Source organism: Ammospiza caudacuta, chromosome 2 (genome assembly GCF_027887145.1).
Source record: "Ammospiza caudacuta isolate bAmmCau1 chromosome 2, bAmmCau1.pri, whole genome shotgun sequence".
NCBI classification, from domain to species: Eukaryota; Metazoa; Chordata; class Aves; order Passeriformes; family Passerellidae; genus Ammospiza; species Ammospiza caudacuta.
The window spans coordinates 54,856,305-54,884,196 of record NC_080594.1 but is presented as its reverse complement, the minus strand read 5'-3'; the positions used below and the strand labels follow the sequence as shown (position 1 = coordinate 54,884,196).

Here is a 27,892-nt window from a genome sequence, read left to right as displayed (position 1 = left end):
TCACAGCAGCGGCGGGCGAGCGCTGCTGCAAAGGCGGGCGGACGGGACGGGGCAGGTGCCGGCAGTAGCGCCCGACCCCGTCTCCCCTCTCGGCTTTTTCTGGGCAGCGGGAGAGCCGCGGGGAGTGAGGAGTAAAAAGTGCCCGAGCCGGGGCTGGGGTGGCTTCAGCGCGCCGCTCCCTCGGGCTCCGCCGGCCTCTCGCAGCCGTCACCCCGCGCAACGCGGCCACGCGGGGATGCGGGGGGACGGGCGCCGGCGGCAATGGGGGAAGGCGGCGGCCGGCGGCCGGCAGAGCCGGAGCGCTTGGCGCTGGAGCTGGGGCGGGAGAGGCGGAAGCAGTGAGTCCGGCAGGGGACGCGGCGAGGCCGGGCATGGCGGCGAGGCCGGGCACAGCGGCAAGGCCGCGCTCGGCGGCGGCTCCAGGAGCAGCCCCGCAACACCGCCCGCGGGGCGCTCCCGCCGCCTCCCTGCGGCAAAATGGCGGCTGCCTCCGCGGTGAGGGGAGCGGGCTGGGCCCACGGTGTGGCCAGAGCCCCTTAGCGCGGCTCGGCTGCGCGGGGAGCGCCGCTGGCTCTGCTGGGCGCCGGGAAGGATGCGAGTAGCATGGGGAGCCCGGAGAAGCGGGATAAAGCATGTCAGACGAAAAGGAAGATAGGGCCGGCTGCCGTGGTTAACCGCAGCAGGCAGCTCAGCACCACACAGCCGCTTGCTCCTTCTCTTCCCGGAGGGTGGGATGGGGGAGAGAAGGAAGGAATGGTGAAAGAGAGATAATTTGTGGGTTGAGACAAAGACAGTTTAATAACTAAAAAGTAACAACAACACCAAAAAGGAAGCAAACCCAAGAAAAGTAATTGATGCTAAAACCTCCAGGTGTTCACCACCAGCACCTTTCCTGAGGCAAAGCAGCTTCACCAAGTCCCAAGACCTTAGTTTTTATTTCTGACTGTGACATGATTTAGTTTGGGATGTTGTTTTGGTCAGTGGGATCAGCTGTCCCAGCCATGTCCCTTGCCAACTCCTTGTGCACCTCCAGCCCTCTCACTCATGGGATGAGGAGCAGAAAAGGCCTTGACCCAGTGTAAACAATGCTTGAAGGTAACCAAAACATCACTGTCCTGTAAACACAGTTTTCATCACAAATCTGAAACATAGTCCCATATCACCTACTATGGAGTGAATTATATGTGTCCAAGGCAAGCACAGAACACTGGGCTGGGAAGCCACTTTGGGGGAAAAACAGAGAAGACTTTTACATGGGTGCATGCCTCGCTGGGGGAAGACAAATAAAATGGAGAATGAGGTGCCTTTTTGGACACTTCTTTCTACAACGTTGAGTAAAAGTGGAAAGCTGGTTTTCACCTGTCTGTAGGGTCAGTAAATATCTCTGAGACCTCTAAGGTACGGCATTTCTGCATGTAGTTTGCCGGGATGAGGAAGTGTTTGTTTTAGCAGTCAGTCCCCTTGCTAAAGCAGCAGTTGTTTCAGTGCTGTGATAATTGTTGATGCTCATGCCTGGTGGGATTGGTTTTCCCCCAGTTTGCTTAGGAAGCTACACATTTTTCCCCGTGTTGCACAACATGATTGCCTTTTGAGTGTTAATAAATGGAAACAGGAAATGTCGGAAGCTCCTGTGCTGCCTTAATTCAGACCCTTGATATTTACATTTACATACCATTTTCAAGCATTCTATTCATACTGATTTTTCATCTGAACAATGTTTGTTTCAGTGTCTGAGCTGCAGACCTCTTCAAACTAGTCCTGCAGTTGTGGACTTTATAAAATGTTCATTCATAAATGGAAAAGGAAAACCCAGTACTAGATTCAAAATGGCACTTTATGTATTCAAAATGGCACAAAAAGTAGTTTGGACATGCTTGCACCAATGTGTAAGCAAATGACCTTTAATAAATCTCTTGACTTAGTTGTGTCTCAGGGTAGGTAGATCAGTTATCCTCTGCATGCACCAGTTCTTTTACCTGACACATGCTATTAATGATGATCAGGTAAAAAGTTGAGTTGTGGTGACTTACTTATGGATAAAAGCAAAATATATGTTTAATAAAAACCTTTATGGTGATGGCAGTAAAAGACTTTCAGGTCCAAGTGAAAGTCATTGTGTGCAAATTGACAGTATTATTATTGTCTGTTTCCCAGGAGCTATTTATTCAGCTTAATTGCCAGTGACCAGGCTTGTGAGACATCTCCATCTAAACCAGTGGCATGTCTAGTCAATGAATACAGAAAAGCTTTTTGAAGGTGTGATTCATCTGACCTACTTAGCCCGGCTGTTCTAGCATGAGATGACTCACACCCTAGGAGGTGCCAGTTTCTCTCCCTTGGGCAGAAAGTAAGCTGAGGATGAGTGGCTTGCAGATAGATGTCTGCATTCCTTCACTGCCATTTCACCCTTGTCTTCTTTTTACTGGCATATCTGATTGTTGTGCCAATTAGGCAGTTTGCTAACAGCCCACCTACCACTCTCATTTAGCAGTCATGAAGAAGAGATTTCTACTTCACAGAGTAAATTGAATCATCCATGTCCATAAGGGGTCTCTTCCTAATGTACCTACTGATTCTCAATGATTGTGGATGTAGTACTGTGAAATCTTTCAAATTTTTTTCTGACTGTAATGAAAGTCAGCTCAAATCTGACTCTGTGTTGTTGTGATCAAGACTCAGTGCACGTTTTGATTGGGAAATGTAATGGCAAATGTTTCTGGGAGAGAGAGAGAGAAGGCATATAATACTGCAGTGCACTTCTTACTAGACAGAGAGGTTTTAAAGACATATATTTATGCATGTCAGCTACTTAGTAATGTTGATGGAATTGTATTTTACTTCAGCTTGTGAGATTTCATTTCCTGTGGCTTTCCTTGCCAGGAAAGCTGCAGCATTTTCCCCGCACACTGCTGACTGCAAGTGTCAGGAGTCTGAGCTTTCAGTACTGTGTGTGCTCTTCCATGTGGTGCCCCTGCACTGTGCAATATTGTTTCTGCTCTGTTCGTAGATTCTGAAGGCATCTGTGAATTTTATCTTCCACAGGACTCAGTAAAGATCTGCTATGTTATAGAACGGATGCCCTAGAGCTGATGACTTGCCCTGAGCTTCTCCTGACTTTTCTCCTGAGTTTTTCTCTTGACTATAGAAAATCGCTCCAGGCAGCCTTTTGCCTGATACATGTTCCAGATATCCAGACCTGGGTAGCAAAACGTGCAGGAAAATGGTTTTCATCCTAAGTGGCTGCCATTGTCAAGTAAAATAGCACCTGTAGACAGCCTTAAAAAGCAATTTAGCATTTTCTTTTCTTTTGTAGTTTCAATCAGAGCCTTCTTATCTGAACTGCATATTTTTTTCTCATTTTCTTCATAAGAGCTTTTTTTGTTATGCTTAGTATGCAAGGATGTGGTTAGGTTCTCATGATAACTTAAATGTGAGGTTTCAGGATTTACAGGCTTTCTTCTGTGATGACTGTAAATTGTCCATTGACATGGATAAGATTTATAGGCCTTGAATAGACTATTTATGTCTATGTGGGGTTGCAGGTAAAAAGTGCAATGCAGTCCCTCTAGGCAAAGACCAAGTCTCTGGGCAGGTAGCCAGCTATACACAGTTGCATTAAATTCATGCTAACAGATACGTGGCATGACCTTCACTTCCTATCACAATTAGAAATAACTCCAAAAATGCAAAATTAACATTAAACCCCAGCAATACTTACCAAGCCTCTCCAAGTTATTTATTTCTACATCCCTTCTCTCTCTGGGCAGGGATTGCATTTTACTGAATATACATTGCCTAAAACAGAGTGGTTTCACCCTGGATGCATTCTGGGTGCTACTGGACTACTAAATGTTGAATAACAATTATATTTTTTTAAAAAACTGGTTTCTGTTGCCACATGGAAAAAAGACTTTCTGTCAGTTTAGAAATTACAGTGTGACACCTGATAATCTACCATTTTCGTACATATACTCATCAGAACAAAATATAATTGGAATCTGGCTTCTAGTTTTATTAATGGCGCAGAAAGAATAATAAAATCTAATGAAAGAAATGTTTTATCTAGTCTTGGAATGGTAACAGAAATTGAAAACTGGAAACACTGGATTTAAAGAGTTTATTCTTCCTGTGTTTTCCCTCTGCACCTGAGCACTTAGTTGAGATTTCTTTGAAAATGAAAACAATTTCATTTTGATGCAGCTCAGGTCTGGTTACAGCTTTGACTGTTTCTAATTTTCAGAGTTATTTCCTTTTAAAAACTCCCATTTTAGCACTCACTGTCATCATAATTTCCTCTTTTCCAAGCTCTGAGAAGTTGATAGAAATCTGCTTTGCAGAAACCTTATCTATTTGTGTTGAAATGATAGCAGCAATGTAGTAAGATTTTGTCTTTCTTCTTCCTAGCCATCTGCCTCTTTTATTTGGAGTGGGAGAAAACAGGCAGCAGCAATCAGATTTCCTTTGGTTTTCCTACATCTAAAGCTTTTTGAGTCATGCTTCAAGGCTATCTTTGGCTGGGTTTCACCTTATCCTTTTTGTCTCTAGCAAGTTACCAGCTATTTTTTGCCAATGTGCCCCCTGTGTTAATTTAATGTTGGTAAAGACAAAAAGTGCAATGGAGCAAGGAGGGCTTGGAAGCGCCACCTCCCCCCTGCCATTCAAAATGTCTGTCCTGCTGTTCTCCAGTGTGTCTCTTTCACTGAAAACAAACTTGGCTTACCTTAAATTACTCTTCTTTATATTTCTTTGCAATTTCAGCTCTTCAGCCCTCCTTATTCCAAGCTTACCTATTAAACTCCCTATGAGCAGTTGGTTTGCTTCTGCAGCTTGCAGTTGAAATCTGTTGTTTCAAGCTATGAAAAAGAAGTGATTGTGAGCACAAGGAGTGCAAAACCAACCGAATGTGAGCACAAGGAGTGCAAGAGGTGATACAATTCTCAGTAATCAATCTCTGTCCTCAGAGATTTGATTTCTCAGAGATTAGATAATTATTTATTGAAGAGTGTTTCTTGTGGACATGTTCAGAAAATTAATATCTGTGTTGACAATGGAAGCTCTCCTTTAAACACCCCCCCCCCCCAAATACTACAGCCTAATAATTTTCTCTCATTTAATGAATTAGGCTAAGTTTTCAAAGACATCAGTCATCATATTGGCATTGTAAAGCATTTCCCAAAGGGCCTTCTTTGTAGAGTTTGTGTTCTCAGTTCTTTTGGAATATCTTAATTTGGGCACTGAAAAATTGAGGTACTCCAGAACCACTGACTGTTTTTTTGAAATGTTGGCCTTCCAAACCTGGCTTTAAAAGGCCAAAACCACAAACTGCCTCTGCGCTTTTGTGCATTGTGTTTTTTGCTTGCACCTGTCCTGGTGTGGTCTGACATCCTGAGACCTCACAGGCAGGAGCATTTCTCCATAGACATCCCCCAGGCTTTTAGCATGAATATGGTCAATAAATTATCAGTAATGTCCTCTTGATTTGATCAAGATCATAGGGTTCCTTGTAAGACACTGAACTACCATCTGGCCACTCTGAAGGATGAGAGTCGCCCAGCACCTTGTCTGAAGCATGCCAGCTGGGTTGTGCTCTTGTCAAAGTCCCCTGCTACCTTCTGCTTCTGAGGCAGAAGGCTACCTTCCAAGGCAGAAAGAGCCTGGTTTTCATCATACCTTTCAGCTTTCTGGCTGACCAGTATACAAGATGGACAAAAATATATTTTCCTAAGAAATGGTGGCTTGAGGTCCTGTATTTTTTTTTAACACTCACTTTAATTACTCACTTTCTTTTCTGATAGTCATAAAACATAATTTGTTTTGATTGAATTTAATATGGGTGCAATTTAGGAAATGACTATTAATCATTGAGCAGTAAGTCAAAATGAAGAACTAATACAGAATTTCAAATAGCACATCTCTCAGGCATATTCTTGTTTTAAAAAAAATACTCATTGGGCATCTTCTTTTAGATGAAAATCTAGAGTCAGTGTCCCCTCTACATTTTTTTTAATTCTGATAGATGGCAAGAAAATTACTATATTTTAGGAAATGTCAGTCTTGGGTTTTTCTGGAAGTAGTTTTATTTGCAAAGTAGAAATGCTTCATTGTTTTAAAGGCACTGTAATAACCACCATCGTAACCATTTTTCAATACATTTAAGAATGGACAAGATAATGTAACATAGAAATGACCAAAAGATTTGAATCTTCTGAATCAATCTTCTGAAAATATATTTGATCTGATTTTTTTCTGATTTCAGTAATAGGACTAGTACAAGAGGTGTTTATTGGCTTGTGTAGCAATTTATTGACTTCTTTTAATACCACAGGCAGATGCTTGAAAGCTCAATATTTGAACTGAGAAACACTGTAACAGAACTGGAAAAAAGTCTTAACAGTACTGAAAATGAAGGTAAGTGAATTACAACAGTCTTTCTAATTGATTAGGAAACACAAATAATTATTATAGGAAGAATCTACAAGGGCTCAGATTTTTATTTAGAGATTTAAATTTTTGCTTTTCAGACGTTACTATTATAACTGTGGTGCTTCAGATGTGAAATTAAGAAATACTATGTCTGGCCATGCTAGCTTTTTTTTTTTTTTTAATTATTAATGAAGCTATGAATAATATAAATTCACAGAGTTGGTTAATATTCTGACCACAGTAAGCCTAGTGAAAATTTCCCTTGATTTATATTTCCAAGCTCTTTTATATGCAAAGATGCTTATTATGAGGATTACTAAGTGAAGACTTTCTTAGTCTCCAGTTAGTTAAAAGGAACAGATTTAAAAATGCTTTTGCTTAAAATGACATGAACCAATCTGGAAATACAATAATTCTGTATTTGTTCTTTAAGATAATGAATGGAAAACCAGATATGAGACACAAGTAGAATGGAACAAGCAGCTGGAAAGGCAAATTAATATTCTTCGAGATAAGGTGGAGCTTATTCGTGGAAATCCAGCAGGTAGAAAGGGATATTCGTAACTTTTTCAGTAGAATTAGTGATGATTAGAGATGTTGAAATTATATCAACAGGTCACAATTTTCTGCTTATTTGTAGATAAACTGTCCCTTGTTCGCACCTTTGATAAAATGCCTGTGGTAAGTACTGTGACATTTAGCTGGCTTAACAACAAATCACAGTCTAGTTGGAAAACTCATATAGTCTTTGTTTTTTCATGACAAAAAGTAGCAGCAGTCTGGTCTAGAAGAAAAAACAATCAGTTCTGCTTATGTTTTTATTGTTTCATATATGCAATTGTTTATAAAATATTGAGTAAAATTCTTATGTGGGAAGTATGTAAAACGTGAATGTTGGGAAGAGTTATGTAGTGAAATTTATCCCTGAGTGAAGGTTTTATAATTCAATCTGCAGTACAGCTTGCGAGATGGAATAGCTGAACTAGGTCTATGAATAAATGGGAAAACATTAAACTGCATGGAATCATTTAGCCTTTGACCACTCTAACAGTAAAAGATATCTTCAGTTGTGACCAAATGGAGTTCCAGCTGTTTCAGTCTTGTCCTATCACTGGGCACTGTTGAGAAGAGCCTGGTTGTTTCTTCTTCATTCCTTCCCATCACAAATTTTTACACATTGATAAGAAACACTGGGCCTTCTTGTCCCCCAGGCTGAACAGTTGCAGATCTCTCAGCCTTTCCTCATCTGTCAGGTGCTCTGGTCTCTTAATCATCTTCATAGCCCCGTGTTGGACTCCGAGAAGTCCATATCATTCTTGTACTGAAGAGTCAAGAACTGAACCCAGCACTGCCACTAAATCTCATGAGTGTTAAGGGTAAGGATCGGATTGCCTCCCTTGACCTGCTGGCAGCATCTTCCTAATGCAGCCCAGGCAGCCACAGGCCACCCTTGCAGCAAGAGTGCATTGATTTCTTGGGGTCGCCTTGCTCACCAGGACCCCAAAGACATCGTCTCCCAGGCTGCTTCCCAGCCAGTCTGCTCCAGCATATACTGGTGCCGAGGATTATTTCTCCCCCAGGGGCAGGACTGCATTTAAACTCCACAGAACTCTCTGCCTGTTTCTGCAGCTTCTTGAGGCTTCTCTGCATGGCAACACAATCTTCTGTTGTATCAGTCAATAATCCCAGTTTTGTATTAACTGTGATAACCTAAGTGAATATTTGGAGTAACATTTTGCGTGATATAGTCACAGGAAAAGTTCTCATTTTACAGTAAATTTTTGCATCATGGAAGGAAGTATCTGTTTTCATTTTTTAAATTTTATTCCTTAATGCACTCATACTTCATGCCCTTTATTTCAACATAGCATAAAATATTTTTTCTGCAATCTTGAGGATAAAATGACAAGGAAAAAACCCAGCAAATATTATGGCAATTTTGTTTTCTAAGGTAGCAAATGAAGTAAAAAAATAATTGCAGATTCAGAAGTGCTTTTGCCTTAGCCTGTCATCTGCTGAAATATTTGACAACTTTTCTGCTTTTTACCCAGTTTTAGAAATAGAGAAGGTAGATAAAGATGTGATAATGCCTTGTAATAGATTGTGATAATGAACATTATGAAGCAGGGCTGTTGTGATTTTTATTCCTGTTGCTTGTATTTGCAAAAGTGTCATCATTAGACTTTTTTGGTACTTCAGAATCTGAAGACTGTTGGGAGTTTAGTGAGCCTAGAGGAGGCTGCATGCTCTGTTAGTGGGAAGGATAATTATCTGCTGTAAACGGGATGTGAACAATTAACTGCTTTTTCTGATCTGATCCAAGGCTTTCAAACAGTCAGCATTTTTTCCAGTTTTAGTGTTGTCCTAAAGACCATGGTGCTTTTTAGGTAGGCAAGATTTTTTTTTTCTTTAGCAGCCAATTAAAAAGAGAACAGAATCTTCCCCATCCCACTTTCCTGTTTCACTAAATTCATCTGATAATACAGCTGGGATTATGTTTAAAGAAAAGTCTCGAAGACAGAACACTGATCTAGAAAATTTACAGCAGTCTGCTTTGGATGATATTATTCCTGTCAGCCTGTAAAGCACAGACTGGCGTGCATAGTTACAGTATCACAAGTATTTATTTCTGTCCAATTGCCAGTACTCTCCTAACCAATCCAATTACACCTTGCCAGGCACTCCAGGAGGCATTACCCAAGGGATAATCTCCTTTCCCACCAAGCCAGTACATTTCTAATCCCTGCTATGCACTGCATTGCCTGCTCACCAATGAGCCACGGCTCACAGAGGTTTGATTACTGTTCCCATAAAGGGAAGAATGCCAGCCCAACTGAAAGGTTCATACTGCCAGAAGGAGTCTGGAAGAGCTTGAGGAGTCCTAGGCTCAGTGAAGCCTGGGAAAGTCTGGAGCCCATGTACTAGACCATGCAGTTTCAAATCCTTACTTAATTTTTCCACCTTAGAGTTAATAAATCTTCCTGTTTGCTAATCAGAAAGGGAAGTGCTTTAAGGATTTAATGAAATGTTTCATTTCTTTTCTTGTTTTGATTTTGGGAGATGGAAAGAACAGAAAAATATTAAGGTATTATGTGGGCTTTTCTGTTTTTTGTTTTGGTTTTAGTTTTTTTAAACTGAAGCCATTAGAAAAGTAAGTGTTTATTTACAGATACTGTTGGAGAATGAAGAGCTGCTTTGCTTTATATATATATATATTTTAGAAGATAAAACATTGGTTTTATCTTCTACCACATTTTTTGTGGTGTTCAAGCATTTAGGTTTGTTGAAGTTCTTTTGGGGTTTTGAGGGTTGTTCAGTAGATTAGGGAAGAATATTTAGCTTCTTCACGGGTGAAAATAAAGAGCAGATGTGAGTGGTAGAAAAACAGTTTTCAGCCAGTCATCAATATACATTTGTTCAAAGTAAAAATGCTGAGAGTGGGTATATAAAGCATGGCGCTTGTGTCTGTAAAATCAAAAGTACACTGTGATAGTCAGCTTTCAACTTGCAGTTGCATATCAATAGGAAATATATTCCTATATGAAAATATACTTCCTAAGTGTATTGCATAGGAAAGATTTCTTCACTGAAAGGCTTGTCAAGCACTGGAATAGGTTGCTCAGGGAAGTAGTTGAGTCACCATCCCTGCAGGTATTTAAAAGACAAGTATTGTGATGCTTGGCAACATGGATTAGTGGTAGACTTGGCAGTGCGGTGTTCATGTTTGGACTTGAAGATCCCAAAAAAGTTGGTTCTGTGATTGTGTGAAGCTCTATGGAAAGACTGAAAAGTGGTTCTTTCAGCAAGGTGATACAATTCCTACAATGTGGCAACAGTAGACAGTAGATTTTCAGTAGATTTTGTTTTGAGCAACATATTTAGAAAATTAAATATTATTTTCAAGTACTTATAACCTGTCTTCCCAAGAAATTTAAAATTGTAATTAGGGTTATTCGAAGAACTTTTAACAGTTCTTATTTTATTAAACAATTTCAGCTGTGTTTAACAGAGGAGTTATCTCAGATCTGCTAAAGAGATTTAGCTCACTCAAGCTAGTTATTTAAGGTCCTACTATAGTGAATAGAGGGAGAAAAACATGTCTGCAGAGTAATTCGATCTCTTTAGATATAGGTAGAGTAAAATATTTTCTTAATATCAAGCACTACAGGCAAAATAAAAAAAAAAGATATTAGTCATCAGGGACCTGGCAGTCAGCAATCTATAAAAACCTGAATGAAAGAGAAGAATACAAATGCAAATTCTGGAGTGATGAACAAGGAAGCACAGAGGATTTTCTGTGTTGAAAAATTGCAGTAATTGTTGCAGATGGCTTGCACTATTTTTGCTTTAGAATTAGAATTGAACTGAAGGGTAATTTCTTTCTATTAAAAACACCCCTACACCATTTATATATACAGTTATTATTCTGAAGTCCTTATACTGATATGAGATAATCCTTTTTTTGATTCAGAAAAATTATGTAGATGCCATGTAGCAATAAATGCAGAACCAATACCTTGAACACAGAAATTCTTACTGCCAGGGTATAGAAAACAATTTTTGTGTACTGAGGGCAGATTAAAAATAAAAGTGACAAGCACAGGGAGTTCCAACAGTGAAAACTGTTTAGTCAGTAATTTCCTTTATGTCCCAGTGAAAAATACAAATGTCATATAGTTCTTCAGAAATAATTACAGAAGGAATGCATTCTCTCTAAAGTATAACAAGATGTGAATTTTACTTGTATCTTTTAAACATGCTGCTTTCATTTGTTTGCATTTTTTTATAAACTGAGGTTTGGTAAAATACATGTTCTCTGCTAAGCATAATTTCTCATATAACAGAAAGAAAACTATTCCTTTGTCTCTCACCATTTCTGCAGGAAGGAATCCCTAGATAGCAGCTTTAGTATGCAAATACAGAAAAGCACACTGCGAAATCAGTTCAGAAGAGCACACTCCTGATAGCATTGCCTTAGCAACGCTCTAGTTAAGATTAGCCCAGGAACCAGGGCTTCTGGGGTAAATCACCATTTTTTCTGAATGTCCAGCACCACACAAGAGAAAATTCTGACGTTAAGGGCCAGATACTGGCTATGCAAAGCTGCCTTTCTATAAAGACTGTGACCACAGAGCTGATAGCCTCACACAACCACCTCAGAGTTTTTGCTGTCAGTTTTAAGCTATAAGCAGAATGTGTGGCAGTGTCACTCTGGAGACATACGTGATTGCAGTATGACAGGAAGGGAATCTTGGGTTTGTGAAAACATGCAGTGAAGACTTTGTATTTCAGTAGGTGTTGATAAGTGCCTATAGGGAACATCAGCACTTATAATGTCATAGGAAATGTTGACAATTCTCCTAGCAAGTGACTCTTAAGTGAACCTTGCTGCTCTTCCTGGGTTAATCCATGAGTAGCTCTATGGAAAGAAGAAATCTAGTATCCTAGCTTTTCATGAAACTTGGAAGTATTTTGGAGAAGGGTCTGTCTCTGGTCTGACTGCCCTAAGCTGTTATCCTGCCTCCTCACAGATTTCCCCTTCCTACTCCTTTCAAATAAATACTTGACCTTCAAATAAATACTTCAAATACCTCCAAGAGACCTTTTTTCTTTTCCTTGTCAAGTTGGCATTAATTGTTCCTCCTGGTGGCCTTGCTCAAACCAGGAAATTGTTTTACTCAAATCACTTTGTGGTGTGCCCAGAGGCAGAATCCACTTTGTGTTTCAAAGAAAACAATCAGAGAAAAATCTTGGAGTCAAGTGACATTCCTATTTGTCCGTTCTCAAGAATTCCTCAGTTCCTTGCTCTGTCAGTCTGAACCACAGCGCTGGAGGTCTCCGTTTTAACTTCCCCTTCCCAAGTCAGCGCATAACCCCTGTGAGCATTGTGCAGAGACCACTGAAATAAGGATTTAGCGAGTGAGCATCCACCCCTGTGCACTAGTACAGCACACTAAAGCAATTCCACTCTGGGTCTGGTTTGGAATCTAAGGATGGTGCTGACCACAAGGGGGCACTTGGCATTTAGGCAAGCGCAGGGAGCCTTTCCCCGCCTGCGCTGACGCTTTTAGAGGATCCAAGTGCATGTTGCATGGAGAAATACGCTAGGCTAAATAATTTTAAGGTATAATTTTTTTATGCGATGCATGACTCGTGAACGTATTGATACCAATCTAAAATCCAGTTCCATTTCAGTAAAACTAAAGATGTATTATTTGGTTTTGCTACTAATGAGTTTGAAATGATATGTTAAAGGCTTCTTGTGTTGCTTTTTTTAAAGCAAAACTGACAGATATATTGCTTTTGTTCTAAATCATGGAGAAAAATTAAACAAGAAGCAAATTGCCATAAGGATTATTAGTCCGCCTGAGCAGGGCTCTGATGAAAATAAGTTTGAGCTGCTTGATGATGCAATGGATTTTTCACCTTGTCTGTTGTGAAATGATTGTTAGAAATTGTTACCTCTGTTGCCACTGAGAGCAGGGCAAGGAAAAATCCGGAATGAGAGCAACTTGTGTGGGTGGCCTTAAAATTCACTCGCAGTATCTTTCCATATAATTTCATTTTCTTGCAATATTAAGCCAAATGTGTAACTTCAGTCAAGCGAAAAGAAAATGGTGGGTAAAAAGAAACTGGAGAATTGGTGTTCCCTTTGTAAAACTCTGGACTTGGTCATTGCTGGACACAAGATGAATGTGTCTTTGCTCTGAGAGTGAATCATGCTAAGCACCACAAAATTCTGCTATATAAAGGAAGTATTCATTTAAAATCTCAGCGTGTCTTTTAGCTTTTTACCAGCTTGCTCAGAGTGGTTTGACATAGATGATATATTGAAAACTAAAGATCTTAAATTCAGGTTAAATGCCTTAGTCAGCTTATGTCTTCTTTTCAGGCATACAATGTCCCGCTGTTCAAAGCTTAGTAGAAGAACCTGTAATGAATCTATCTTTAAAAAAAGATCAGGATTCAGTTACACTACTTCTAAAAAGCTTTTCCTGAACTTACCATACTGGTTCATCCTGGAGTTTTGTGGACAATTTTTCATTCTGGGGGATATCTGCATAGTTTAGAAACTCCTTCTGGCTCTCTTGAGCTCTCACTGGTCCTTTTTTTGTTTTCAGTCTTTTTCATGATGTAAGAACTCTGCTACAAGTCGGTGTTACTGTATGCCTTAAGTTCTGTTATCTGTGAACTTTTGTGTAGTTTTACAGTGTGAAGTACTAAGCTGGTTCTACAACCATGATCATAGAGAATGGAATCTGTTCTGGTGAGGTTTCCTTCTGCATGCTTCCCACAGAATTCAGGAAAGGCAAATCCAACTCTTAATGATTTGGCTGAGTTGATATGATATTGTTTCTCACCTCTTGATTTGTGCTGATGTACAGCAGCTAAAACCTGCAGATAAACAAGGACTCTGCTAGTTCCCCAATTACTGCCTTGAAAGTGGGAGTGGGAGATAACTTACAATCAGTCCTGGCTAAAGTAGACCTCTAGAACCTCTATGAAGTTTTGTCCTTTAAAGTTTCTTAGTGTCTGGTTTTGAAATTGCATTCTATAGTGTTTGGGGACTTGAAGAGGTCTTTTAGTTGAGTAGGAACATCTGTGTCATGAGATTTCCACAAGAACTTCAGTACTGCCATACTGAGCTCTGTGTCTTCAATAAGGTTCATGGATGCAGGAATAGAAGTTCTCAGGCTGAGATAGCTGAGTAAATTTAATAGGTATTAGCTGTGAGAAACGCAGCTAGATTGGGATTCAAAGAGACTGCATATTAGAGATGGAAAACCAATAGGAGTTGGTAAGAAAAATCCAAGAAGTGTGCCTGAAATCCTGCCTTTACTTCAGAAATAGACATGACCTTTCAGCCTTTTTCACTTTTTCTATCTACTTCCATGCAAATATTTGTATTTCTGACTCATTGACAGCCTGGCTTCAAAAATTGTGTCAGCACTAGTTAGGTATGACGGTGGCAAGAGCATTCTCAGGCTATGAGATATGAGAATTCAAGTCTTGGGGAAGCAGAGGGCTAAAATGTAACTAAACTACTTTATTTCTAAATTTTAGGCTGTAAGATAGAAGAGGCTTTCTTCTCCAGGTAATAGGAGTAGAACATCCTTGCCAGGTTGTACCCTGTTAGAAGGATGACAACTGGAAAGCTTTGTATTGGTACTCCGTGAAGGCTTTCAGCAGCAAACCAGGCAGCTCGATTCAGCTTGGTCGTATGGGCAGTCACAACAGCAACAGCTCAGATGCCTCCCTGTTATTTGACAAAAGCAGATGTGAAGAATGTAAGACATTGCATAGACTGCTTTATTAGCACTAAGATGTTAAATTCTGCCTGAAGTGTAATTCCAACTCCAGTCCTACTTTGATTTGGAGCTTCACTTCCCAATCTAAATTTTGAATATTTTATAGCATTCTTATTTCACAAGGGATTTGTAATCGTGGGTTTATTACAATTTATGAGGTAACTGTGTACTCTTAGTCACATTATCAACCTATTTCCGTCTGCTTGCTCATCAAAAGCAGTGTAGTGCACAGTTTGTTTGCTTGCATTTGGATAACATCCTTGCTCCAGAGCTGAATGAATGCCCAGGCATCTGCAGTGGACCAGCTGCATTGGCAGCAAAAAATAGACAGTGCTTCTGAAAGGACTAATGAAAAAAGATCTAAAAGTAGTTTACTTTGTATGTGAAAGAACTCAAAGAAATTAGATGAGTACCATCACTGAGGAGACACCAAATTGCTCTGTTGTAAGTAACAGCTGCAACACCAAGTCTTGTTGTCTTATATAACAATGATGGACAATCTAGTAAAGAAATAAATAGTGTGTTGTGGAATTACATAGAACAAATCTGGAGAGGAGCATGAACTTTTGTATTTACTGTATTTGAGCTTACTGTGGTGATACAAAATATGCAGTAGGTGATACAAAATATTTTGTACAAAATATTCTCTCAGGTGGTTATAATTTTTAATGTGCACTAAGGTCAAGAAGGAAAAAAAAATAGTTTCCTAGTTCAACTGTGCTGAGATCTTCTCTGTCTTGTTTAATTCTGTAGAGACACTGATGTTTGAAATGAAATAGCACATGACCCTAGTGGAATTAAGCCAAATCTTCTCTTTAATCTGCAGCTTACTTCTTTTCCATGAATTGGCCAACATTGCCTGAATTGACTGTAGGAGCCTTCTGTATTTGGACAAAGATTTTATCTGCATCCAAGGCACTTCTGCTTTAATTACGAAAAAAACCTGCAACTACTCCTCAATTCTTTTCATGTCTCCAGTATGCCTGTTGTAACAGATTAAAGTTAATAATGGTTGAATCAGGGGCAAAATACTCCTCAAAGATACAACTCTTCTGTATCTCTTTTTTTTCTTTTGAACAATGGGGAGGGGTTATTCTCTCTTGCAATGTTTTAAAAGTACTGTGCCTTTCGCCATGCTCCTGCAAAATCTTGATTGTAATAGAAATTCTCCCTAGGGAAATCTTCAGGAAACCCAGAATTTTTAAAATGAAAAAAAAATTTGGAACCAAAAAGTAACATGTTATGCAGAAAATTATGTAAAAGAATAAAACTTGCAATAATCTGCAGATGCTAGAAAAGACTGGAGACTTAAAACAGGCAGATGTAATTTTTTTACCAGCAGCAAGCATTCATAAACTCTCCGAGAAATAAACCATACGTGGATACTGGCCTTCTGCATCTGAGACTAGCATGATAAAAAGGGAAAAGTTATAAATTCATATGGAAAAAAGAATGGAAAAATATTTGGAGAATTCTTATCTTGTTTCAGTGTTTACGAGGAAAATCTGGTAAACAAAGGCCTAGTAAAGCATTAAAATTGTGAGAAGAAATAAATTATTATTATTAAGGGAATGGTCAAGTAATCAGTATAGAAAGGAAAAGATTCATCTATTTTGACTAAGGAGGTGCTCGTGTTAGAAATAGAAAAAAAAAAAAATCCAAACCAGGTACTTATTTTACACAGGGGACCTGAGCAAACAAATGGAAGAACCTGACTGTCCAGGAATGTAATAGCATTGATAGCAAAACCACGAAGGGATGACAAGTGTTAAAGGTACACACTTGCCAGGAAAGAACAAAACAGAGATAGATGTGGTATGTTGCAGACGTGAAAGACTTTGACAATAATGTTGTTGATTCTGTCTTAGTCAGCTATTTGGATGAATTAATCTTGAGAATGGTTTGGAAAACAAAGTTTAGTCACAATAGTACTGGGAAATAATATTGAAATGTACATTGAACAATATGAATCTCTTAAATATTTTTCTTTTATGCTAATAAAAAAATACTTTACTTTTCCATATGTAGCTGTCTACCTCTTCACTAGGTCTTTTAATTTCTACTATAGGCAGCTACAGGTCTTATTAATATAGTCAGCTAAGTAAAGAGATTTGTGTCTAGATTTAGTTAGTTGGCATCTTCAGTGGAATAGTTGTGTAAGCAAAGAGTTTTCAAGATGTTTCAGTGCACAGTAGCCCATTAATGCTCCAGGAGGAGGTGTCCTGTGTAACCCATGTGTCATATCTGCCACACGTGAATGTCTTGGACTCTCTAGAGCAATTCAAATGGAACTGAACTGAGCTGAGCTCTTTAGCTACTTAGCTGAATGAATCACTGCACATCATTGATTGTCTTCACTCTGACTCTTAGTAGGAGTTCAGTTCACATTTGCACACTCAAATGTAGATACCCTCAGCTCAGACTGAATCCATCCAGTCAAATATATATATAGAAATATAATAGTTGGATGGATGAATTTTAATATAATATTATTAGACTACTGACTGAAATTGTATTGTATGCTAGACTTGTAAATAAAGACTAAAAAGAAGTGCTAATAATGATGAGGCACAAAACTCAATGGATAATTAACACATTTTATCAGAAAATAATAGATGAAAGGGACACAATGCTATTTATATTTTTAAGATCTACCAGAACATTGCAGAAAAGCCAGTCAAAAAACTTGTCAGATCAAGTGATCATGAATTCATTCACTTTAAATTAAACATGTATGTATTGCCTAAGTTTTAAATAAAGGCAGAAACTATAAAATGCAGGAAAGGAAAAAATAGGTAATGTCAGCAAGTACTTGGAAGAAGAAATGACAATAACCAAATCCTAATGAAAACTCAAAGAGCTGTATATGCTTGAAATGCTTGAAATGAGGCAAATGGGTAATCCATATCTCAGGATTCTGAAAGAACTGGCTTGTCACATCACTGATATGATAGCAAGTGGTTCTAATAAACGTGCACAATTTGTGCACTGAAGAAAAGCTCATTTTTCAGTATAAAGAGAGGAATAGTTGTTGTAAAATGAAATTGAAATATGGATTTATTAAAAGGGGCTCATGGTGGGAAAACCTGTTGACATTCTGTGATAAAACAATATACTTGTTGTCACAATAAATAAGTAATCTTGTTCACTGTGACCTCTGATAAAGATATCATGTCGCATGGGAAGTGACTGAGTAATTTGGAGAAAATGAAAATGAATAGATTTGTTAGAGGAGTAAAGAGCTGGCAAATGGAACATGATAGCAGTGATTAGTGAAGGAGTCTGCTGGGAGAGTACAAGCACAGGTATTCCAGGACCAGGTTTAAGATGAACCTTAATATTTAATGCATGACCTTGATACACACAGTAGAATTAGATTGTGATATCTCTCTCCTGAAACCAATTATATAATATAATTAGGATCTGGATGTGGTTTAGAAAAAGAAAGACAGTGAAGACTAGATTATTAAAAATGTGAGTAAAATTTAACAGTGTAGACCAAAGGATTTAGAAAAGAGTAAAGAAATTATGTTATGAGTTGAGAACAGATACAACTGCAGAGAAGCATCTAGGTATTCTAGCTGATGCCTTCTTGACTGTGAGCCATTATTGTGCAGCTGTGCAAAAGGAAAATGCAATCCTAAAATTTATATAGGTAAAGAAGTATCAGTGATTGTTCAAGGCAATGAGATGGCTTTTGGAGTACTGCATAATGTAGGCCAGTTCTGTTCTCTAGCCATAAGAAGGTTGAGCTCCAGCCTGGTGTACAAAGGGATTACTAGGATGAAAGGACAGCCTGGTGTGTGAAAGATAATTTCTGCAAGTTCAGCTTAATCATCCTCATAAAATGAATGTGGAAAAAAGATGCTCATGTTTTCAGTATGTACATGCTGGGGAGAAACTGCAGGGAGGAGGAAGAACAGTTATTTAAACCACATTTAAGTACAAGAACAAACAGGTGTAAACCAACCTTGAATAATAATAGAATAATGGAATGATTTCGGTTGGAAGGGACCTTAAAGATCTATTAATTCCAACCCCCATGACATGGACAGGGACACCTTACACCAGATTGTCTTCCTCAGAGTCCCATTCAACCCTGAAGACCACCTGTACCTGTGCCTTATCACCCTCACAGTAAAAAATGTCATCCTAATAGCTCATCTAAACTTGTTCTCTTGCAGTTTAAAGCCATTACCCCTTGTCCTGTCACTACGTACCTTTGTAAAAAGCCCCTCTCTGGCTCTCTTGTAGGCCCTCTTCAGGTACTGGAAGGTGCTGTAAGGTCTCCCTAGAGCCTTCTCTTGTCCAGACTGAACAACCCCAAATATCTCAGCCTGTCTTCAGAGGAGAGGTGCTCCAGCCCTGTGACTTTTGTGGTCCTTCTTTGGTCCTTCTCTGCTACAAGAAGTCCAGATCCTTATCTTGGGACCCCCAGAGTTGGATGGAGTACTCCAGGTGGGGTCTCAAGAGAGCAGAGCAGAGGAGGGAAATCACTTCCCTCAGCCTGTTCACCACACTTGTGATACAGACCAGGAAACTATTGGCTTTCTGGACTGCAAGCCACATTGCCAGATCATGCCAAGATTTTAATCTACCAACATCCCAAGTCCTCCTTCTAAAGACTGCTCTCAAGCCATTCTCTGGAAAGGATGCACATTCTCCCTAGACATTCTATTATCACTAACATATCTATAGAAGCAACAAGTAAATCAGACATCGCTGGCTGTGTTTAATTCTGTCAGGGCTGTAGCTTTCCTAAACTGATCCCTGACTATTCAAACAATCCCTGTATTCCTCCCAGACTACCAGTCTACGTTTCTAGGCTTCCTCAAGGCTCTCTAGGCTTTCTCTAGGCTTCCTTTGTGTGTTTGAATTTGTCCAGGAGCTGCTTGTTCATCCACACAGGCCTCCTGGTATGTTTGCCCAAATTCCTCTTTATTGTAATGCAGTGTTCCTGAATTTGGAGGACGAAACTCATATAATTGTGTCTCCACTGGATGGAATGGATCAAATTATGAATGGGATTATGAAAAGCAATTCCCTGTGTTAGTAGTAGAAGAGGACCTGCTTGGGTCCTCCCAAGTGTGGGTGTGTGTTTTAATTCCATTACACAACAAGCAAAGATTTGGCTAGTGCCAGTAACCAAAAATGGACTCTACTGGTGTTACTCATTCCTATTGTAGACAATGTAGATGGCTGCACACCCCACAAAGTATTGCTTTCTAGCCAAATTGGTATGACTTACTTTGGATGTCCCATGTGGTTCTTCAACCAGCCCAGCAGCTCTCTCAGAAAGCAGTTTGAAAATGGATGTCCTGGTAAGATGTGAAAGCTTCTTCCTACTAAAAAAGAGCAATCAGAGGGAATTTTTCTTAGAGCAAAGGAGCAATTCGGACTAGTTACCACAAGGTGAATTTGCTTAAGATGCCAAGGAGCAGCAGTGTGGAATATGTACCTGTGTCATCTTAACATAGTGGAAATGTGTAATGCATAGCTGGTAATTGGAGCATGTGGTTAATTGCTTTTGCCTCTGCAGTGTGCCAGCTAGCACCATGAAAACAAAAAATGCACAGGAACCAAAGAGAATGACAAACATCATAATGCTTGAAGAATAAGGACTATGGTGATGTCATCTTTATAGAGAATGGAAATAGATGTAAAACACTGTTTTATTTACCATAATCACAGGGTTCCCTAAAGGAGGTTCTTAAACAGCTAGAAGAAGAAAAGAAAATTCTCCAGAACCAGCTAAAGGACTATGAACTTAGACTGGAGCAAGAAGCAAAGGTTTGTAATCACTCTATCCCTCTGGACTGTAAAAGCTGTTATGTTGTGTGGCAAACAGATTGTGTGTGGAACACACAATAGAATAGTTCCAAAAAAATGTGTCACTGAAAAAAGGCTCTGCTGTATATCTGAATCTTTTGTATGATTCAGATTTTAAAATTTGTTCTTAATTATGAGCCTATATCTCATTTTAACTGTAGGCTTACCACAAAGTTAATGATGAGCGGCGCTTGTACTTCTCAGAGATCTTACAGGTAAGTAACATGTGTGACTCAATAACTTCAATGCTTTCTTAATATAAAAACACTATCTGTAATGCCATTAGATCAGGGTGTTTTATTACTTCATTTGTATACCATATACCTTACAAAAGCTGATTTTCAAAAAATATAAGAGCCATAAATTGAAAGATCATACAGTTTATTTAAAATACTTTTTTTGCTTTTGTATCGATTGGAGTTTCAGTGTTCCCTAGCATAGTAAAGTGCCCATAACTGAGAAAACTAAAGCAATTTTCTGATGCTTGGCCATCCATTAGTCACAAGACTGCTGTGCAGTTGAATAGAACAGAAGCGAATTGTCAGCAGTAGTGACAGCCACCTTAAGTAGTAATTCCTCCTTTTCATATGTCTCCTTTTTTCTTTTAAAGATAAACTATCCAACCAGTTCAAAATTAAAGTCAGGATATATTTCCGTTAACTTTATAAAGCAGGGATAAAACACCTTGCTTTGATGAAATCACAGGTTAAATTTTATTGATGGAAATTACGTAATACATGAAATTTAATACTACAAACTGGAGAAACCTGTAAAGAAATCTGTAAAGATTATTATTCTTGAAAAGCTCTAAATTCCTAAATAATGTAAAAGTAATAGCTTAGTGTGATATTCAAGAACTGCTGCCACTGAGTCCCTTTCATAGCTAACTGGGGTAAAAGCCTGTAATTAGCATGTGTTTGCACAGTAGGCAACTGATTCCCTTACACGGTTCATTGCTACTTTGGGAAATCTAAAAGAATTGCTTAAATGAACTTTCCAGCATGAAACCAAGAAAAAGCCTGGGAAATGCTCATGATAACTGTTAATATTTTTACATTAGCAGTGAAACTGAGAACTTCTGGAGGAAGAAAGGAAATAAAAGCAGATTTTATTACTGAACATGCTAGCAAGAGGAGTGCCCATGTTCAGCTCCTATGAAAACACTTAAATATGCATAAGACGCCATTTGAAGTGAGGTATATACACTGGCATGTTGCTTAGTGAGGCACTGGGATCTAGGATTTTGCCATCAACACTCAAGGTAGTTAGCACATTATATTTTCAGCAGTTAATTATTTACTCTCATGATTTCAGTATCATATGAGAGCAAAATAGTCATCTTCAGATTACTATTCCTATCTTTAGTTCTCTAAACATCAAATAGCCATTCTAAAGTAGTCGTAGAGGAATCCTATGTAATCCACGAAGAAAGAATCATGTGCAAAGTATCACATCTGTTTTAGGTCAAGATGAAATTAATTTCCCTGGGGACTTTTCTGTCCTTCCTCCTGAGCTCTAAGCAGAGTGTGAGTAGTTTAGATTAAAAATCTACCTTGTACATTGCTGATCTGAGCAGGGCAGCACATCCCAGCTGCTGTGTGCAGTTTTGAGCACCTCAGTCTAAGAAGGGCATCCAACTATGTGAGTGTGTCCCAGGGAGGGTGAACTGTGTGGTCTGGCCTCAAGGGCAAGATTTATGAGAAGCAGCTGAGGTCACTTGGTTGGTTCATCTGGGATGAGAGAAGGCTGAGGGGTGACCACATCACTGAGCAGTGACCTCACCCCACACTGCACCTTCCTCCAGGGAGGCAGAGGAGGGGAAGCTGCTGATCTCCTCTCCATGGTGACCAGTGATAGCACATGAGGAAAGGGAATGAAGTTGCATCAGGGGAAGTGCAAGATTGAACATTAGGAAAAGGATTTTCATTGAAGGGGTGGTCAATCACTGGATCATGGTCCCCAGGGAATTGGTCATAGCACTAAGACTTCAAGGAGCAACTGGATGACACTCTTTAATTTTAGGTAGTCCTGCGAGGAGCAGGAAGTTGGAATTGATGATCTTTATGAGTCCCTTCCAACTTGAGATATTGTATGATTCTATGGTTTACTGTTGATTTCAAAAGGATCAGTGGTTTATGTGTTGCCTTCGGGTCTTTTTCTGCCATGACTTTGATTTGACTTTTATATTATTTTAAAATCTGCATATGTTAAAATCTGTATGTGTTAAAATTTGCCTTCTCTTTTAACAGTCCACTTTAACAATAGAGGCAGAAGTAGATGTACATTCAGTACAGACTCTTTCAACTGTACTGAAATATCAATGTTCTAGAGTAATATTGCACAGTAATATTGGCTGCTGTTGAGTCAGAAGGATTTACCCATAGGCTAACAATTTCCTTACCTTGCACAGTAAATATACCACAAGGTATTGCTGTCCTGTGACAACAGTGTATCCTAGTGACACTCTCTTATTTACAGAGAATATAGTGTTCTTTTAAGCCTTTGTTTTATCTCATTATGTTTGTAATTTTTTATAGGTGACAGTAAGAAAAAAAAATCATAGAATAGAAGTTTTTTACTGGCAGGTATTAAAAAATACCAGGTGGTGAAAAGCCAGCAGGTTTTTCCTGCTTTGTTTTGGATCCCTCCTGAAGCCTGTGGCAGAAGCAGAAGACAAAGATGTTTCTGAGAAGTCATTTATTTTATTTACCTTTTTATTACTGAGTGTTTTTCTGCCTTTTTTAAAATTTATTTACAGAATATATTTATCTTCTGAGTGCTTTTGATGTTTGTCTTATCTGGCCCATAAGGATGCAGTCAGTTTTAAATTATAGTTTTAAAAGAAATAAAAAATTTCACAATCTTGAGAGCTCATGCTAGAGGTAATGGTTTCTGGTGTATTCTTGTTTGCATTTTTTGTTTTGTTTTTAGTCTGGCAAAGCATTGGTTTAGGATTTGGAGTCCACAGATCTCAAAGGCACTCTCTGATGGTGTTCAGAAATCAGTTTCAGAGCCAAGCAAAGAAGAGCTATAGTGGTTCTTTAAAAAGGCCCTTCTTTCTGGCCAGATTTTTGCCACAAACTGTTGCTAGCAGAGTGGCATCTGAGTTGTGACTGGGATTTCTTTGTAGAAAAGGCCCAAGGTTATAGATTGCTACAGCTGGAAAGCTGCTTGTACAACCATGGCTAATTTTAGTTGAGATAGGCCTGGAGTAAACCGTACCAGCAAAAACAGTGCTATTGAAAATAATCATATATAGCAGCTCTCTATATTTATAAATTACAAAAACAGTGAAGGGAACCTTGGCATTGGTCTTGCCTCATGTGTCACAGAATCACATCTGCTCAGATATGATAATATGATAAACTATGCTAGCCAGCATCTTTAATACTGGAGTTCCTCAATTACAAAAATTTCTTGACTTCAATAAAGTAAATCCATGCAAATCCTGTTTACTTCTGTAACTGTGATTTGGGTTAGGATTTAACTTGTTTTGTAAAAATTTGGCTATTGCAGACCTCAGCTAAACCTAAAATTTTTGAAAGGAAAAAACCCGATGCTCTGACTGGCAAGGGAGAAAAACAGATGCTGAGGTAAATTTCCTTTATATTCCTGTTTACTGATTGATTTTTTTGCTAAGTACTGTTTCGAACAATGCAACTGTGTTCATGATAAATATCCCAGCATAAGCCCACTGACAAAGTATTACTCAACATAATTTTTGATATTGCTTTTCATCAATTTTATTTATTGCAAATGTTGAAAATAGATATGTTAAATCACTGTTTAACAGACTTCTGTTTAGTTATATGGTTTAGAAATATAAATTTGAAAAAAGTCCACCTGCTCTGAGATACATAGAAATAAAATTAATTTCTGATTGCAATACTTGTAGATAAGCTTAAAATTTGAGAAGATTTATATTTTAACTGAATTGAATACGTTAAGAGTATAAAGTGTGAAGAATATAGGGAGCACATATGAAAAACTGTTTTCCCAGTCACCTGCCTCCAGTGGCCATAAACAGATGCTTACAAAAGTGTGGAAGCAAGCAGATATAATACTTAATTTTGAAACTCTCCCAAATAATTTATATTTGGAAAATTCCTAAGATAGTATGATTTCTATGTATTTTGTGTCCCACAGTGGATAGTCTTGCACAAACCCACTTGCCTATATTATTAAAATGAGCATACACATATATATTGGAATAATCTAAAAATGTAATGAGTAAATTATAAACATGATATTGTGTAGACCTGTTTGCTTACCAGCTTTTTCCTTTCATTCTGTGTAAGCACAGAATCACAGGATTTCATAAACTGTAATAGTGAATCTTCATGTTCCAGGAGAGTATATTAATAATATGAATTGATGCAGTACAATATGAAATCAGTTCTATAACTGAAGTTTCTCAATACATAAAAAGCACTGTGTGGGTTTGAAGTGCCCCATATGCCACTGTATCACTTTTGACCTCAGTGATATTTAACATGGTTCCTATGGAGAAGGTCAGAAAGCTAGAACCAGGAACATTCACTGCCTCTGCAGTGAGATTAAATATCATCAGCCAGATATGGAGGTTTGCTGAGGGTTAGCACTGATTTGTGATTATGGTGGGGTTTTTCACAATCTATTTTAGTAGATCATTACTTATCCTGCCATTATATGACAGAAACAGTGTGTTTCTGTCATATAATTTTCTTTATATCAAACAAAAGAAAATAAAGTATAAAAGAAAATAAAGTGTCTTGTAACTGCTGATCTCAGAAGATGTGTGGTGTAACAAAATATCCCATTTAAATCCATTTTCCCTAAGAGGACTTTTTTTTACTTTTCAATGTTCTTTAAACACATGAAGATAATTTTTCATCCTTTGAATTGTCCTTAGTATATAAGAACCTAGTTTTCAGATTATTTACTTTTATAGCCAGTAACTTAAAACTTTCAGGACAAACTTTGATCTTTGCTGGCAACATGGATGTAAGAGCAGGGATTTGGCATAGTTTGTGTTTTAAGAAAATACTAGAATATAAGTATGTACCTCATGAACATCACAAGGTAACTACAGCCATTTTTATATTGTTCCTTTTTAATTATGTTTTGATTTATAGCCTGGGGGTTGTTTGTTCAAGCTGACATTAATGGGAAATAATTTCATTAAAATAAGAGAAGACGTGCATGTTCTTGAGAGTAATTTGAACATTTTCTGTCTAGAATTCTTATCTCATCTTTGTTCCCCTTTTACAAAATACCTGCATTGGAATTCAAACCATACTAAGAAACTGCTTAATGCTTGTTTTAACTATAGGAACAGGTACAGAAAGCCCAACCTGTGTATTAAATGAACACTGAAAACATTTTTGTGTAGTAGTTGTGAACACTAATGTGGATTCTTTCCTTTTTTTTGCTAAGGTTGGGATTAAATGTGTGAGATGGTATAGAGATCAGTGCCTGTCAGCACAGAAAGTCAAAAATTCTCAGTAACAAGAGTTCCAACAACTAACTGTTGATGCATTCAGTTTCCTGGCCATCCAAAACAGAAGCAAGTTCAGCAGAGGTCCTTTCTGTGGTTATTACAGGACAAGAAGATAGGCTAGCTGACAGCTGGGAAGAACATGGAGGTCTTGATGGCTCATATCTCTGATGCAATTTGAGCAGCCAATTTATTGTCATTCTGACCTCTGCTGTTACACTGAGATTTATGATGGGGCTTATTAGCTGAATTTCAACACTGCACTGCTGCAATTACCTGGCTTCTAAGTCTATAAGTCTAGCTGGTTTTGAGTGGAAGAGGTTTTGCTGCCTGCAGAAATCCACACAGGCATTTTCTGCTTTGTTCAGCTGTACAGTGATCTACAGTTTAATCAATTGATTTTGAGTAATCAATTGATTTGAATTTGAATAATTGATTTTCAAGCACACTGGGGCCTTAGATTGTGATCTTCCAACTCTCAGTAGAAATGCCTCCATATCTGTATGGGCACAGTTCTCTCTCTAAGACCAAGATTGCTTGCAAGAGCTGGAACAAAACGTGTCAATCCCAAGAAGACTAGTGAGCCCTAAGTTTGACTTTGTTCCCTCTTTCCCCACAAGTTTGAAACTTGCACAGATACCATCACTTCTATCACATATCTGGGTATCATGACAAATATAACAGTGTGATGTGATATATTTTCCTTCAAAATGTCTTTGCTTGAGAAAGACACTGAAGCTCTGTATATTGTTGTTAGAGTATGTTAAGTACTGTCTTTCCTCTGCAGTAATAAACAGGAAGAGAAACAAAGGGACAATTGCATAGGAGCAGAAAGGCAGGCTTCTTATTCAGGAGAATGACCATCGCAGACTGAGAAAGCCCCATTCTTTCCCTGGAGATTTCTTTATATTCCCACAGATTTCTTAGATGATCAAGATGAAGCTCTAGCTGGTTTCATGTAGATGGTGTATGTATCCATGAGAAATACCACTTCAAAAGTCTGGTGGCAGCATCTCCTGCAAGCACTTCTGGTGATCATGGGTTCAAGAGCCTGACTTTCCAGAGTGGAATACCTGCAGAGTGCTGTAACTACATCTACAGGAAGTGTTTTCCCCTTTTCTGGTGGGAATTCTTTAACTAAAGAAAATGTCTCTGTAGCCAGTTATCACTCTTCTAGTGCCAATATTTAGTATTCTGTTCATGTTCTCCAAATGACATCATTTAGGTAACAGGAATCATGAGATGAAGATTGCGTTTGCAGAATAATTAGATTCTCTTCTAACCTGCGAACCCAGAAATATACTTGTTTTTTCCTTTCTCAGGTTTATTAATTCACAGTAGTAATCAGATATGCAAATATAGAAAGCATGCACATTTTTAGCAATTAAAATGTACAGGCAATGCGACATTTGCTGACTAACTTCACCCATTTTTTTTTCAGAGGAAGACACAGTGTTCCAGGAAACCGAAGATGGTTAATCCTCAAAAACTATCAATTAAAAAGACTGTAAGAGTGAACCACCTTCCACAGCTAAAGCACTGATTTAATATTAATGCCAAAAACTTCCAGTCACTTTTTAAAAAATTTAATTTGACTGAAATTTTCTAAATTGAAAATAATGGTATTTGTGTCTTATTGCAATGCCAGACCCCAGTGTCTTCTTGGCTGCCTTAGTGTATGTGTTCCTCTGCCTAATGGAATTGATCTTCTAGTTGCCATCTTTGTACTGGTGACCTCTGACCATTTCCATTCTGCTTCACATCAGTGATTCTGAGGGTGTTGGAAAACTTGGAGGATATTTAATGTCTTATACACCATGTAGATCCTTGAACTATGCAGTCATGGAAAACAAAC

At 38.5% G+C, this 27,892-nt stretch overlaps 1 protein-coding gene across 1 annotated transcript; it reads left to right on the top strand.

Annotated features, from left to right (window-relative positions):
* Window positions 1-261: 261 nt before the first annotated feature.
* CCDC169 (coiled-coil domain containing 169) lies at window positions 262-27,548 on the top strand. The gene is made up of 8 exons (XM_058800437.1): window positions 262-338; window positions 6,326-6,408; window positions 6,857-6,967; window positions 7,064-7,104; window positions 20,424-20,522; window positions 20,723-20,776; window positions 24,078-24,154; window positions 27,479-27,548. Exons 1-8 carry the CDS (start codon window positions 262-264, stop codon window positions 27,546-27,548), a joined length of 612 nt encoding a protein of 203 aa, XP_058656420.1.
* Window positions 27,549-27,892: the final 344 nt, after the last annotated feature.